The sequence below is a fragment of the Mastigoproctus giganteus genome, unplaced genomic scaffold (genome assembly GCF_048544385.1).
Source record: "Mastigoproctus giganteus isolate SK-2022 unplaced genomic scaffold, ASM4854438v1 scaffold_15, whole genome shotgun sequence".
Lineage (NCBI taxonomy): Eukaryota > Metazoa > Arthropoda > Arachnida > Uropygi > Thelyphonidae > Mastigoproctus > Mastigoproctus giganteus.
The window spans coordinates 301,412-316,852 of record NW_028328292.1 but is presented as its reverse complement, the minus strand read 5'-3'; the positions used below and the strand labels follow the sequence as shown (position 1 = coordinate 316,852).

At 36.6% G+C, this 15,441-nt stretch overlaps 1 protein-coding gene across 6 annotated transcripts in view; it reads right to left on the bottom strand.

Annotated features, from left to right (window-relative positions):
• Window positions 1-15,441, bottom strand: part of LOC150074896 (paired amphipathic helix protein Sin3a-like) — a 285,756-nt gene that overhangs the window by 167,633 nt on the left and 102,682 nt on the right. For all 6 annotated transcript variants that reach the window (XM_090389366.1, XM_090389363.1, XM_090389365.1 and 3 more), the window contains exon 7: window positions 354-472. In XM_090389366.1, coding sequence (XP_090245492.1) covers window positions 354-472 — 119 coding nt within the window. The remainder of the gene's footprint in view (window positions 1-353; window positions 473-15,441) is intronic.

Below are 15,441 nucleotides of genomic sequence, written 5' to 3'. Positions count from 1 at the left end.
TACTACACATCACTCTCCATGTATACAATAGCAGCATTTGTATCAATCTCTAAATCTTTAAATTCTATACCACCCATGGTGGTATCCAATTTAAATTTAGTTAACTGAAATCTTGTTTTCATTTCGTTGTTTATGCTTACTTTTGTTTTGTTTCTTTATATGTTTATTTTATATATTTACCAAAAATATGATTTTGATCAGTCACAGTTTAAGCTACAGAACTACCACTCTTGACATTGAGAGTGGGTGGGTGCATAAAATATTAATCACAAAGATGAACAAAAGTATTAATTAATTCTAAATTACCACTGCATACAATTTTTGCATGCATACAGACAAAACAAAACACTTACCCTAGAAATGGTTTTACCAAATCTATTAATTCAACTCGAGATATAATTTCTTGATTGTATAGCATCAAACATTTCAGAAAATTATCATACACCTCTTGATAATGCAGGGTTCTTTTAACCTAATGAAAGAAAATAAATTTTAAATAAAGTTATAAGAAATAACAAATTTCTTTATGATTTTTTTTAAAATACAGAAATTACAGTTAACACTGTGCTACTTTACACTTCAGTTTATTTACTGTTGAGGTGACTCTCCTGATCCAGATTTTAGGACACTACATGAGCATACCCTCCTCTCCCTATTTTCATTAAAATAAAATGGCTAAATTAATTTCTAATTTTCATATGAAAAAATCTTTGGTGGATAAATGTTTAGGGATATCAGTTGATTATCAAATTGAATATAGATATTGCCTATACCTGTATGGATGGTATTATTTTATTGGTTCAGGAATAATTAAATGTTTTATTAAAAATTGACAATCTGTACACAAGTAACACTACAAATATACAAACTGATATTATTAATGTTAAATGAATGTTCATCTATGTGCATATTCTAGTATTTTCTGAGCATTCTGTAGTAACAAGACACAAATTACAATTTCTTCATTCAGTCCATATGAAGTAAGTGTCAATGTGAGCTAGGCATGTGTGATCTGATGGGCTTTGAAAAGAATTGTTACAGAATCAAGTGGACAAATAGTGAACAGAAAAGCAGTCACCAGGCCAACAGTGGGCACCCATGTCTCATCAATGATTGTGGTAAATGTAGGCTGTCCCACCTTGTGCTAGCCAACAGACGGAAAATGGTGGAATGGCTGACCATGAATTTTAACCAGGGGTCGACCAGTGGTGTTTGGAAGACCATGCTCCAACAAATCCTCCTCCGTATGGGCCTTCCAGTGTAGGCACCAGGTAAGGTACCATTCTTATGGCCACCAATTGCCAATGGCACCTAAGATTTATATATGGACATAACTGGACCATTGATCACTGGAAAAAAGTTGCCTTTTCCATTGGATCATGTTTCCTGCTATGCCATGTGGATAGTAGATGGAGGGTACAGTGATAAACTGTGGAGAGGAATCGCTCCAATTTCCCGGGTCCAACAGAAACAGGCAGGTGGCAGCAATGTTTGGTATGGGGGATATATTCCTGGGAATCTCTCTCATACCCCTAGACCACACTGAATACTAAAACTACCTATCCATTGTGGTTGATCAGGTACACCTCTACATGGAGACTGTCTGGATGGCACAGGTGTGTTCCAGCAGGATAATGAGTACTGCCATGTTGTTGGTAATGTTTGAGGATGGCTCACCGAAAACGAAAGCGATTTCCAGGTGCTACCCTGGTTGCTGAATTTGCTGGTTATGAATTCCACAGAACATTTTCAGGATTACATAGATCGACAGATCCTCCACCTTGGACTATTGCAGATTTATGGGATGCAATCCTAGTGGCATGGTACAACATATCTGCTTCATCGTTAAAAGGCCTTATAGAATCCATGCCTTGCTGTGTGGCAGTGGTACTGGCAGATAGAAGAAATAAATGTAATCGTCAAACTTGCCATAATGTTACAAAAAAGTGCCATACTACGAAATAAAAAACAATGCTGTAATATTGTATTTCAATGGACCAAGAATGGTATAATATAGTGAAACTGTATAGTGGCAGTAGAAACTCTGGCAGTAGAAATTCTAAAGCTTATTCAGAATCTCTTATGTACCCTCGCTGGGATTTGAGGTGATTCCCTGCTGATGTCCAACATGTTTGTTAAGCTGATGGAAAGTAATAGTAAAGAAATCCTGGCACTTTATTATTAAAATTATTTTAATTGATGGTAGATATCATCACAGTGAAGTAATACCATTGGGTTCCTTACATATGGAAAGCTCTGGTCCAGTGGAAGTTGTCATTATGTCCAAAGTCCATTAAAGTGAGGATTTTACTATTGCTTTAAAGAGAGATATATCCATATCCCGTATATGTCATTTAATACTAATAACACATTCAAAGAAAGCATTGACATTTATCTTTTTCAGTGCTTTCACTTATTCAGTAAAATTTTCAACTTAGTGCAAACCACTCTTGCTATTTACAGCAAGAGCAGTTTGCACTATCCTGTTCATATAAACTGGTCATACAGCATTTGTGTGAGCCAGTGACCAGTTTAATGTCACTTTAGAACAGCTGAGAGCAAAGAGAGACAGAAAATGCCTAGTGTGGGTATGGATGGAAAATGTATTTTTGAATAAATCTGTAGTTAATTTTTTCCATAAATAATGACTTATGTCTTCCCCAAAAGAAAAAAAAATTAATTACAAACAACCAAGGTAAAAAAATTTCACAACTGTAATGAAACTACAAACATAATTTTTCCCAACTGCACTCATAGTAGACATTTTCTGTCTCTCTTCACTCTCAGTCATTCTAAAGTGATGTCACACTAACTCACACAAGTGCTAGACTGGCAAGAGCAATTTGCACTAAGTAACAAAGATGAATAAGTAATAGCACTATCATCCTTTTTTTTTTTTTTTTTTTGTATGGATTAAAAAGTATTAAATGCAAATAATATTTCAAGATCTCTCTCTCTTCCTCCCTAGCAGGTATGACAATTATATATAATAAACAAAGAACTTACTTTGATTTGATGTCTATAATTGTTCATTATACTCATCACAGTCAACTGGTCTCTAACATATTATTTTTGTGTTCTTAGTTTTTATATCACACTAGGCTAACTCAACATTACACTGGCAATGTGTATCAAATGGGTGCACTATGTTAGAATCTATGTGTTTCTTAACAAAAGGGGCTAACTCACCCCCCCCCCGCTCTGTCTCTTCATTCTGTAAAGGTTTTATGTACCGTAATCAAAGCTTGCATCCTGTATGCTAGAGTGGCACTGTGTTTCTAATATTCAAATAATGTCAACATTTAATGACTTACCTACACTTCAAATTTATTTAGTATGCTCCTAGAACTAGTATACAGCAATACCTCGCTTAGCACAGGTTTCACTATAATACAGTTTTAAATTAAGTTTAAGTCGAAAATTTACTGTACATATTAAAACTCATTCAACAGCCTAGACACATACTCTACATATATGCTGCATTGTCGTAGCCTAGGTATGTGTACATATATGCTGCTGTGCCAACTCTATTTTTCACATGCGCCAATAGCTCCCCTCAGGCAGTCAGCAGCAACGTGCAACAGTGTTCAGTATTCTTAATTCCATCCTGACAAGACAACATGATAGCTTTTCAAACTTTTCATTTCACATTTATTTTTTTACTCCTTTAAATACGAAATGATGAGTCAAAAAAGGAAAAGTAATGAAAGCGGTGGAGCTACTAAATGTAAATGGCTTACATTAGAAAAAAAACTTGATATTATCAAGTGCCATGAAGATGGTGCATCATATGCTAAAATCACACGGAGGAAAATGGAATGAATGAAGTATCAGTGCGAACGATTATTCGAAAGAAGTATCAGTGCGAACGATTATTCGAAAGAAGTATCAGTGCGAACGATTATTCGAAAGAAGGATCAGTATAAAGAGCAGGAAATTTCCACAGCATCTTACATGACGAAAGTGATAACTAAGCAAAGAAGTTCGCTATTGATTAATATGGAATGTCTTTTATTAATATGGATAGAAGATGGTAATCAAAAGAGAATTCCTTTGAGTCAAAACATCATTCAAGCGAAAGCCATGAGCCTTTATAACAAGAAGGAAAAAGAAGAAAACGAAGAGGAGAAGACTAAAGAAATATTTACAGCCAGTCGTGGTTGGTTTTTCTGCTTTAAAAACTGTGTTGGGCCTCACAATGTTTGTATCTCAGGTGAAAGTGAAAGTGCAAACAAAGATGTCGCTGCAAGATTTCCCAGTGAATTGAAAGACACCACTGAAGAAGGTGGCTACAAGGGCAAATAAATTTTCAATGTCAACGAAACTGGACTGATCTGAAAAAAAAAAATGGGCTCACGAACTTTTTTAGTTGAAAATGAATAGGCCCAACCTAGAATAAAGCATCAAAAGATCATTTAACACTTTTGTTGGGTGGAAACTCGTCTGGGGATTTTAAATTGAAGCCTCTACTCGTGTTCAGAGAAGAAAACCCAAAATGGTTGTGTAAAAAACACACTGCCTATAATTTAGCGATCCAATAAGAGTTTGGTTTTTTTCTGGGTTTTCTTTTAGGAGCATTAGCAACTAAGGCCATGTTGCTCCGGGGATATGCAATGGTCATTCCCTGACCTTTCCGCATCCTCTGTATTTGGTGGTCATGGGGTCGAACCCCGGTCTAATCAAGAAGTTGTTGTTATTTGGTTTTCAGAAGCATTAGGCCATAATGCTCCGGGGATATGCGGTGGTCATTCCCCGACCATTCCACATCCTCCGTATTTGGTGGTCACAGGCCTGAACCCTGGTCTAATCAAGAAGCATGTGCTACGCACTGCTGCTCCTGCCCACCTGGCTTACGGAGGCCGCATATCCAATAAGAAAGCATAGATTACAAGAGAAATGTTTACAGAATGGTTCACAAATTATTTTTGTCCGACGGTTGAACATTACTGCAAAGATGAATGGATGGAATTCAAAATTTTGTTGCTTTTCACTAGGCCATCCACCTGAAATTTCTGATCTCAATGAAAATGTAAAAATATGCTTTCTTCCACCTAACACAACGTTTCTCTTACAACCATGGATCAAGGCATAATTGCCACATTCAAGGCATATTATCTGCAGCAAACATTTTCTCAAGTGATTGAAGCTTCAACAGGAATGGGATCATCATCTTTACAAACAATTTGGAAAAATTATAACATCAGAAATGTGATCGAAATATATCTGCATCTTGGCTAGAAATCACTCCAACAACATGCATTCTGTTTGGCAGCTTGTTTTGCCCCATTTAGCAAATGATTTCACTGGTTTTGAATTGCAAGTTCAGACATTTGCCAAAGACATAGTGAATATCGGAAAAGATTTGGGATTCGAAACTTTGGACACTGCCAATGTACATGACTGCATTGACTCACGTGAAAATGACAGATAGTAGTAGTAGTGGCATGTGATGCAAGAAAGCAAGTGTATGAGCTTATGCAGCATCAGCCAAAAAAAAAAAAAAATCACACCATTCCCTCCAAATGCCTGTCCAGTTCCTCCTTAAATTTATTCACCCTATCAACTTCCACAACGACAGATGGAAGTTTGTTACAGCTGTTAACCACCTGCTGGCTAAAGGCAAATTTCTGCACATCTATTCTACATCTGTCCTTTCTTAATTTGAATTTATGCCCCCTTAGGTTCGTAATCTGAACAAGTGGAAGGATACAACTCTCCTTGAAATTGACGAGCAAACTGCATATGAAGAAGAGGAAAACAATTCTGAAATGGATAAAACTGAAGTGGCACCAAAAGAATTTTCAACAGAAGAATTGGAGCAAGTTTTTCGGGGGGGGGGGGAGAGGTTAACATGGCCTGCAAGGCGATTATGAATGGAGATCCAAATGTTGAATGTAGCATCAAGATACAGCAAATTTTACAAGATGGGATTTGATGCTACAAAGACTTGTATGCTGAGAAAAAGAAGAGACGACTTCACCAGACTTCATTATTGAAGGACCTAAATAAACAATAAAGCTCTTCTCATCTCTCATGTTGTTACCTTTTCATTAATAAAATTTTGCAATATTTTTTATTTCAAATCCTTTTAATTGGCTATCAAATTGTTTATAGATTTATTATAATTTGTTTATAGACTGTTTCTCTGGTATGTATTCAGTTCAAACCCCATTATAATTATACCTCAATCTACAGAGTAGTAAGATATTTTACTACTCTGTGCCTCAATCTCCATGGTTTCATATAACACAGAACAGTCTCGGTAGATACCAGTTATCCGTGCTATGTGGGGTATTGCTGTATAAGCATATATATGTGTACCTGTTTGTGTTCTTAGTAATTCTAAAACAGACCATATTAATTGCTTATTACATAAGGATCCCTAGCAAGCCTTATTATTTCGTGACCTTGCTTTCAAAGCTACTGCATGTACAACTCCTCCATGACCAGTATAGTGGTTTTTTCACTTGTCACTCGTTTGGAGAGGTCTGGGTATGAGTTCCATCAGAGACTGGAGAAATTTCTAAAGCCTCTTTTATTGGGGCTGTAGTTAGCTAATCAGAAGTGTAGGAAGTAGAGTTTTTCAGTCTGCACAATGTTCAAATTGGCCTTTGAACACACACACTTCTAAAGACATAATACACAATGGCACAATATGGCAGAAGCTACCAATGCACCTAAAATTCAACAACACAAACATGAATGTGCAAATAGAAACAGTGCAAGAATCAATTCAGTCCTGTTAAAAAATTTGTCTCGATACCCTCAACTCCCAAAACACAGTTTCTAGAGTCATCTAACATCAGCAAATATTCTCACATCCCTTCTATTTAAGTGTATGCCATCCCTGTAAAAACTCCCTCCTGTTCACAAGTGCAAACCATGCCAAGAAAAGATACTATCCCAAGAAGCTTTGTACAATCTTCCTCTACAGCCAAACTGATTGACAAGGCTTACATAATCCCTCCTATCATGACTGAGTAAAATTCCAGACACTTTCAAATTTAGTGCTAATTTTGGGCTTTTTCTCAATGTTGCCTCATATTAAATAACTTTGCATATCACTAATACTTATTCTTGTACCAATTTGTACATGAGTATCATAGACCTGATCATCAGCTGTGAACCAGATGACATTATAGGGCTGACATACAGGAACCATTAAAATAGGATGATCAAAGTTGGATGATGAGAAGAGAAGTAGCAGTTGGTAAAGGCAAAGGAATGAGTTTTAATTTCATGAAAGGAGACTATGACAGCTTAAGATGCTACATGGCCTCTATCAAATATGGAAGATAGTTCACAGAGCACAACTACATTAAAATTATGGTAAACCTTTAGAGCTATGGTCACAGAAGCCTTGAATGTGCCTATACCATTGAGGAAATACACCACAAGGATTCCAAGATGGATAAATAATGGACTAGCCAGTTTAACAGAGGAGATAAGGATGACACGGAAAAGTTACAGACTGATAAAAAGAAGTACAAAAGTCAATAACAACTACAAATTTACAATAACAGCCATAGTGCCACAAAAAAGATCAGCTGGCAAAGGTAGATTATGAGAATTCACTGGATTACAAAGCTAAAGAACAGAGACAAGGAGTTTATCATGTATGTGAATATAAAGAAGAAAAGAACAAATCTGACTGGACCACATAATGGGGCAGGAAAGTCTTAGATAACCTAACTGATGTGGATGAATGGAATGGGCACTTGGAAAAGACATTCACTGATGAAAAAAAATCTTCATGGTAAGGAGAAAGTGTGCAAATGAAGCTGGAAAGCATGATATTAGTGATACTGAAATTTTAGATTATTTATTAGATAGACTTTTGAGCCTAAAGGCAAGTAAAGTTCCTGGAGTTGATGGCATATACTCAGTAATTCTGAGGGAGGTGTCAAGAGAGTACATTGAACCATTAAGGTTAATTATGAAGGCATCACTGGGCTCAAGAGAGATTCCCTTGAATGCCAATGTATCACCAATAAATAAAGACATATCTAAAAATGAAATAGATAACCACCAACTAATCAGTCTGACTTCAGTGGTAGGGAAAATCATGGTGGCTATGATCAAGGGGGCATTACAGGATCATTTAGATAGAAATGGAATTCTGAAGGAAACAGCATGGTTTTATAAAGAAAAAATCATGTTTAACCGCCCTGATAGTTATTTTGATAGAGTCACCCATGACGTGAATGCGGGAAGTAATTTTGACACTGTTTACTTGGATGCAAAAGATCCGACTCCACATAGGAGGTTATTGCATAAGGTGGAACATGCTGGAATCACACAGGAAAAATGCTTAAATGGACTGTGTGATGGCTGCAGGGCAGGAGGCAAAGGGCTGTAATCAATGGAACTCTTCAGCCTGGGCTAATGTAAGAAGTGGGACCCTCCAATGATTAGTACTGGGACCACTGTTGTTTTTGATTTTCTTAAATGATATCAATGAAGGAATACAGGGCATAATGTCAAAATTTGCAGATGATATCAAGATTGGTAGAGTAGTTAACAGTCAATGTCAAGCAGAGCTTCTTCAGGATAACTTAGATAAACTTCGAGGTTAGTCAGAAAAGTGGCAGCTATCTTTTAATGCAGCAAAATATAAGATCTTCACTTGGGGTACAGCAACCCAAAAATAACAATAGAGAAAGAAATGGATTTGGGAGTTACAATACAATTGGACATGAATTTCTCCAAGCAGTGAAGAAAGGCAGCAAGGAAGGCCCATGGTGTCCTATCCATGATTTATCAAACATTTGATTGCAGAGATAGGTAGATAATAATCCACTATATAAGGCAACTGTAAGACACACTTGGAATATTGTGTTCAAGTATGGAGACTGCACCTAAAAAAAAGGCATGGGGCTTCTTGAAAGAGTCCAAACATGGGCAACATACCCAGTGAGATCTGAAAATGGGCATCCATATAAGGAAAGACTGATTATGTTGGCTACAGAGCTTGGTAACTAAGCACCTTAGAGGAGACTTGTTGAGGTGTACAAAGCTCTGAGAAGAGAATGTAAAATGAATGAGAGTGAAATTTCTTTCACTGTTATAAATGATTCCAGAACCAGGGACCATAAATTCAAATTACAGGGAAAGAAAAGCAGTTTTCTTTTAGACAATCTGTTGTTAATTACTGGAATAAGTTGCTTCTATGGGTGATTGAGGCTCACAGTTCAGGGAAATTCAACGATCAATTGGATAGATACTTAATAATTACTTGTTATATTTTATTGATAACAAACAGTCAACTGTGAGCCCCTCCAAGCTGCCTCCAGCACAGCCCTGCCCCAGTTTTATTCCACCTATCCTTTTTTCCCATTTCCCTGACAACAGAGTCATCAACGATAGCTATTTCCTGTGGGATAAGCACCTTCTGCCCATAATGAGCTTGCCTGCTGCCTCATGCAAAACAGTGGGCTCAAGCACTGAGTTGGAGAGCTGAGTACTAGATGGTATCCCATTTTAATTTGTTTATCAGCATTAATGCCTTTCTCTAAATGTTCAAATTTGCTAAACGTTGCTGAATTTTCACTAAATATCCTCACACTCATTATTGAAAACACACAAGTATTTCTTGTTGCTTTATTATGTCCTGTTAGAGACAGCTCTGCATGCAAGCCACAAGCATTATGAACAATAATACCTTCATTTGTAGAACTTTGCTTGGCACAACCCCCTCACACAGCAAAGGTATTCTCACTGCTCCAGGTTCTTTGTTTTGCTGCTCTAGCCTGAAGCAATAATAACAGTAGACTATTCCCAATTACTACAGTAATATGTATATATTACATTATAAAATTATGTTGTGTTATAAAATTTATAATTTACAGATTTAAATTAACACTTTATGGTATCAGATAAAATAACATTAAAGAGTGCTTATATTATGCTTATATCAGTACAGTGAACACAATGGTGGCAAAATTTTCTCCTAATTTGGCTATCATTTTTATATTTTTGCTCAAGTAAGAATTTTCATCCACTTAACCTGATAAAACACATAACTTCAATTACATATTTAAGGGGAAAAAAAAGATATTAATAAATTCAATAAATTTTAAATAATAAAAGTCTACTTAGCTGTTGTTGTTGTTATTTGGTTTTTAGGAGCATTAGCAACTAAGGCCATATTGCTTCTGGAATATGCGGTGGTCATTCCCTGACCTTTCCTCCTCCGTATTTGGTGGTGATGGGCTCGAACCCCGGTCTAATCAAGAAGTGTGTGCTACGCACTGCTGCTCCTTCCCACCTGGCTATGGAGGCACCTTATGTATATCATAGCCACACTACCTTAAGTTTTCTTCGCATACTTTTTATTAGATATTCATTACCCCAAGATTTTTTCTTATTTTTTCATATTTGCAACATGGCCTATCTATTAGTTGCATTCTCATTTTGAATCCATTCTTTAATTTCTAACCCAGTTCTCACTACACAGAATTAAAATAAACTTAAATTATGATTTTTTTTTTGTATTACCTTTTGAAAAGTATATTTTATGTTCATCTATAGGTGTCTCATCTGTACCCTGAGTTATCTACACATCTTTTTGCATTCATGTTGGTGAGACAGAGTGCAGCTGTTAAGCACAAACATGTTTTGAAAGGTAATTAAAAAAAAAAAAAAAACAAGTTGACCTAAACCTAACCTACTGATGGGTAAGGATTAAAGTACTGTCTTGCACATGGATTGTTTTTAAAAAGAAAACACATTGCAAACTCAAGGTAAGATGGATCTCAGGCAACAACTTTAATGCCTGCATAAGTGAAACGCATTATAGCTGAAATTTTTTTAGCATCCCCTCCCCAGTTTTTTTAATATATACAGATTTTACTTAGTAAATAAATACTTTATTCACTAAATTTCATAAGCTACTTTCTGGTGCTTTTTCCTTACACGGGTCATCCACATTATCTTCTGAGTCACCCCGTGTCATTTTTCATTATACATATGCAAATGTGACCTGTTTGTTGATTGTCTTCCCACTGTTCACAGAGGCTGCAATTTCTTCCTCGCTCAGGTAATGCACAACTGGAGTGTCCATCTCAATCCAAGCAGCTAGGTCAATTGCTTCAAGCCTGCCACCAAGTACATTACAAGCAGCTGTTGCTTCTTGTTCTAAAAATGCTGCTAATTCAAGGTTATTATTAGTGATCACATCTTTTCCAATATATTTTTCCAGCAGTTTTCAATTGCTGTTGAGCTTACTTTCTTCTATGCTAATCCAAAATTGTATGTAATGCCTTTCAGTGTTAAAGTTTTCAGAAATTATAGAACTTGAATTTCTGAGTTCACAACACCAGCAAGGAGATCACCACGATTGTAGGTTTTAAAGGCCTGATCCGTGGGTGAATTAGTGCAGTTGTGTTCCTTGGCAGGAACACAATTCTGATCTTGCCAACTTTTTATTTCAGAACATCAGCTGAAGGATGAGCCACGCAGTGATCCAACAGTAACAGAGCCTCTTCTTCAATTATTTTGGAAAGTAAGTGGTGTCTCACCAATAATAAACTCACTGTCAAACTATGAAGCAAAAATATCACTCATCACTAGAGCTATTTTTATAAATCACAGGTAGAGATTTCATGTTGACATGCTTAAAACACCAAGGACTTTGAATTTTAACAATGTACATGGATTGTACAAGTGTTTGTGATTTCCAGTCTTGTTTGTGCATAGTAACACAGCAATTCTCTCGTTGTTAATTTCATGTCCACTTTGTTGGGTGCTTTTTTAATATCAATGACATGTCAGGGAGAAGTTTACAGTACAGTTGGTCCTCGTATAACACGTGTTTGCATTACACGAATTCGATCATACACGATTTATAAATAGGGGAACGTTATCTTATATAACACGAACCGAATTCGCTTATACACGATTCGCCTTTGTGTTTACAAGAAATGGCAGTCAAATGCGGAATCACCCCAACTGAACGCAACACGATAGGAACGAAGAAGATTCTGAAAATGTATTTGTGTTTTATATCAGTGAAGGGGAAACACATTTCACCATAATAACGTAAAAACCAACACAATTCCAGCTATCGATATAATCGCAAATGCAATTAGATGGAGTTTACTACCAGTTTATAACAGATTCCACTAGCAGAAACGCAACTGGAAATTGTTTTTATTGTTTTATGGTAGTAACCCCCAGAAATGCGCTTTAGTAAAATGTGAGGTGTTAATAGTGTATCTCGGCCTTTACGGTGTTGTTTATTCAGTTGCTACACGCGCGCAGCTTTGTTTCTGTGTATCAAGCGTGCCACCTCGTTTGTAATTGTGCTTTATTCCCTAAAAATTAGTAAAATACTTAAAAGGTGTGAAAAGGAAGCGTCCTGGCTAAGACACTGCAGATTCAGAGAGAAAAAAAAAAAAAGCAATAACGATAAACAGAGGCGGACTGAGTCAAAAATTCTTACCCGGGAAAATTTGTAGTGGCCTCATACTACGGTTTATGGCCAGTCCGCTTCTGTCGATACAGAAAAAATATGAAATTGTGAAACGCTTTGAGCGAAATGAAAGACCATGTGATATTGCACGTGCTACAGACCTAAATGAGGCAACGCGGAGAATTACAAAGAATGCAGAGAAAATAAAAACAACTTTCATAGCGGGAACAACTCAAAGTGTAATTAAAATCCATTAGATTAAGACACAAAGAATTGGAAGAGATGGAACGGCTGTCATCTCTTTGGATAGAAAATCAAACAAAAAACAAGTTTGCTTACGATAGAAGCAAAAGCATTAGCAATATTTTATTACGACTTACGTATTATAATTTATACTTACGTATTATAAAATACGTAAGTATTTTATTACGACTATTTTATTTAATATAATAAATTTTTTACGAATAAAATACGTATTTTATCCGTAAAAAATACTTTTTTAGTATTAAAAAATACTAAAAATACTTTATTATAATATAATATTATTTTTATTACGTATTTTAATCGTTATAAAATACGTAAGTATTTTATAACGATTAAAATTACCCGATTATTTATTGTGTTTTGTAATGTTTTGGTTCCAAATGTGTGTTCAATCTTGGGTGGTCGGCACCTAACCCTACTTTTCCCATAGGGCCTGTTGTTTATATTGCACGATTTTGCATTGCACGAGGGTTTCTAGGAACGCAACTATCGTGCTATACGAGGACAGACTGTACAGTGCTGTTTTGTCACAGTCATACAACTGTTCAGCTTTGAATTTACCATTTTGAATGACATTTAGCAGAAATTCAGGAAATGTTTCTGCTGCTGTAATGTCACCAAATGCATATTCGTCTACAAGACTAACCTGGAATATTCCATGACGAGCTTTCCATCTCCAAAATTACCTTCAGAAGCTTTAAATGTATCATCATCTCCACCAAGTAGCTTATGAAATTTAAGTGCCTGTGCTTTCAAAATTACCCCATTTATCGGTACTCCTTCACTACACTCTGTATAAACCACTTGTATAAGCATACATGTTGGTCCACATCACTCTTTACATCACTCTTCTGTGTAAGTTTTCGATCTCTAGTTTTCTATCTTTGTAAACCTACTTCATCTATGGAGTCTATGAATGAATGCAATTTCTCTTCCTCTTTCATGCTGGAATTCCACACTTGGAAAATATACTACATTTTGTTTCGCCACTCTTAATTCTTTTGATAATCTTTAACTTTTCTTATAATGTATAATTTTTTCTTTTGGTGGCCATTACTTCAGTCCTACTGATTTACTAATTTTACTGTGTATGTATTTCTGATGCTCTAGAATTCACTGAGTTTTGAGAAAACTATATCAAAACCAAATGTCTAGTATGTGATAGTGACCAAAGTGGTCACATGATTTTTCCATAAATCAGTTGTCATTCATGCATATAGTTTAGCCCTTAGCAGTTTTTGCTATCCTAAGTGTAACTTTTAGTCAAAGAATGTCATGTGCTGTTGTTTACAAAAATTTACACTGTAACTAATGTTACAATGCACTTGACAAAAGGTAGCCGTATTTTCTTCCAGAGGTAGCTGTTGTAATTAGTGTTCCACTGATAAACCCTTTTATTGCATCTCTAGCTGAGGTGAGAAACTGGATGTCTACAGTAATTAGTCCCTGATGAGTCATTAGCATTAGCAGAGGCATATGATGCAAGAAAGCAAGCTTATTCAGCATCAGTCAAAAAAAAAAAAAAAAACCACACCACTCCCATTTCACCCCTCCGTTCGTTCGAAATACCTGTCCAGTTGAGCCTTAAATTTGTTTAGGCTATCAACTTCAACAACAAGTGACGGAAGTCGGTTCCACCAACCAACCACCCGCTGGCCAAAGGCAAATTTCCGCACATCTATCCGACATCCGTCCTTCCTCAATTTGAATTTATGCCCTCTGAGGTGATTATTTTGAGCAAGATGAAGAATCCCATTGGCATTGAGCATGCTCAAACCATTCAAAGCCTTATACACCTCTATGAGATCACCTCGCCGGTGCCTAGTCTCCAGACTCTGTAATTTGCAAAACTTAAGCCTTTCTTCGTAAGAGCAACCCTTTGTTCCATTCACTAATCTTGTTGCCCTTCTATGTACCCGTTCCAGCAGCTGTACATCCTTCTTGAAATGAGGCCTCCAGACCTGTATACAGTACTCAAGATGTGGCCTAACCATTGCCTTATACAAGGGAATAATCACCTCCTTATCCCTGCTAGAAAAATTCCTGTATATCATTGACAAGACACCATGAGCTACTCTTGCAGCTCGTCTGCACTGCTCAGAGAACTTCATATCTGCCTGCACAATTACCCCCAGGTCCTTTTCATTCTCCACCACTGTCAGTGTAGTACCGCAGAGTTGATACGTTGCTCTGGGGTTACTGTTTCCCATATGTAGTACTTTACATTTGTCAATGTTAAACTTCATTTGCCACCTCTCAGCCCATCTGTTCAACCTTTCCAGATCCTGTTGCAGCAGCATACTGTCAGTAGTGTCCTTAACAACCCTGCCAACCTTTGTATCATCTGCAAACTTGGACATTAAACTTGATATCCCATCATCAATATCATTCATAAACACCGAAAACAACAACGGACCCAACACTGAACCCTGAGGAACTCCACTAATAACATTAGTCCACGTTGAGCAGTATCCATTGATTACCACTCTCTGTCTTCTGCCACTCAACCATCCCCTTATCCATAGCAGCAATTTGTCTCCGATGCCACACTGCTCCAATTTGTGCAGCAGTCTTCCATGTGCAACGGTATCAAAAGCCTTTCTAAGATCCAAATATATAATATCAAAGTTATTCCCTGCATCCAGTTCTTTTGTGACTTTTTTTTTTTTTTTTTTTTTTTATGAGAACCCCAAACACGAGAGGTATTATAACCTATAGTACTTAGTACCGTGCTTGGGTTGGAGGTTGAGAAGACGAAAGAAGAT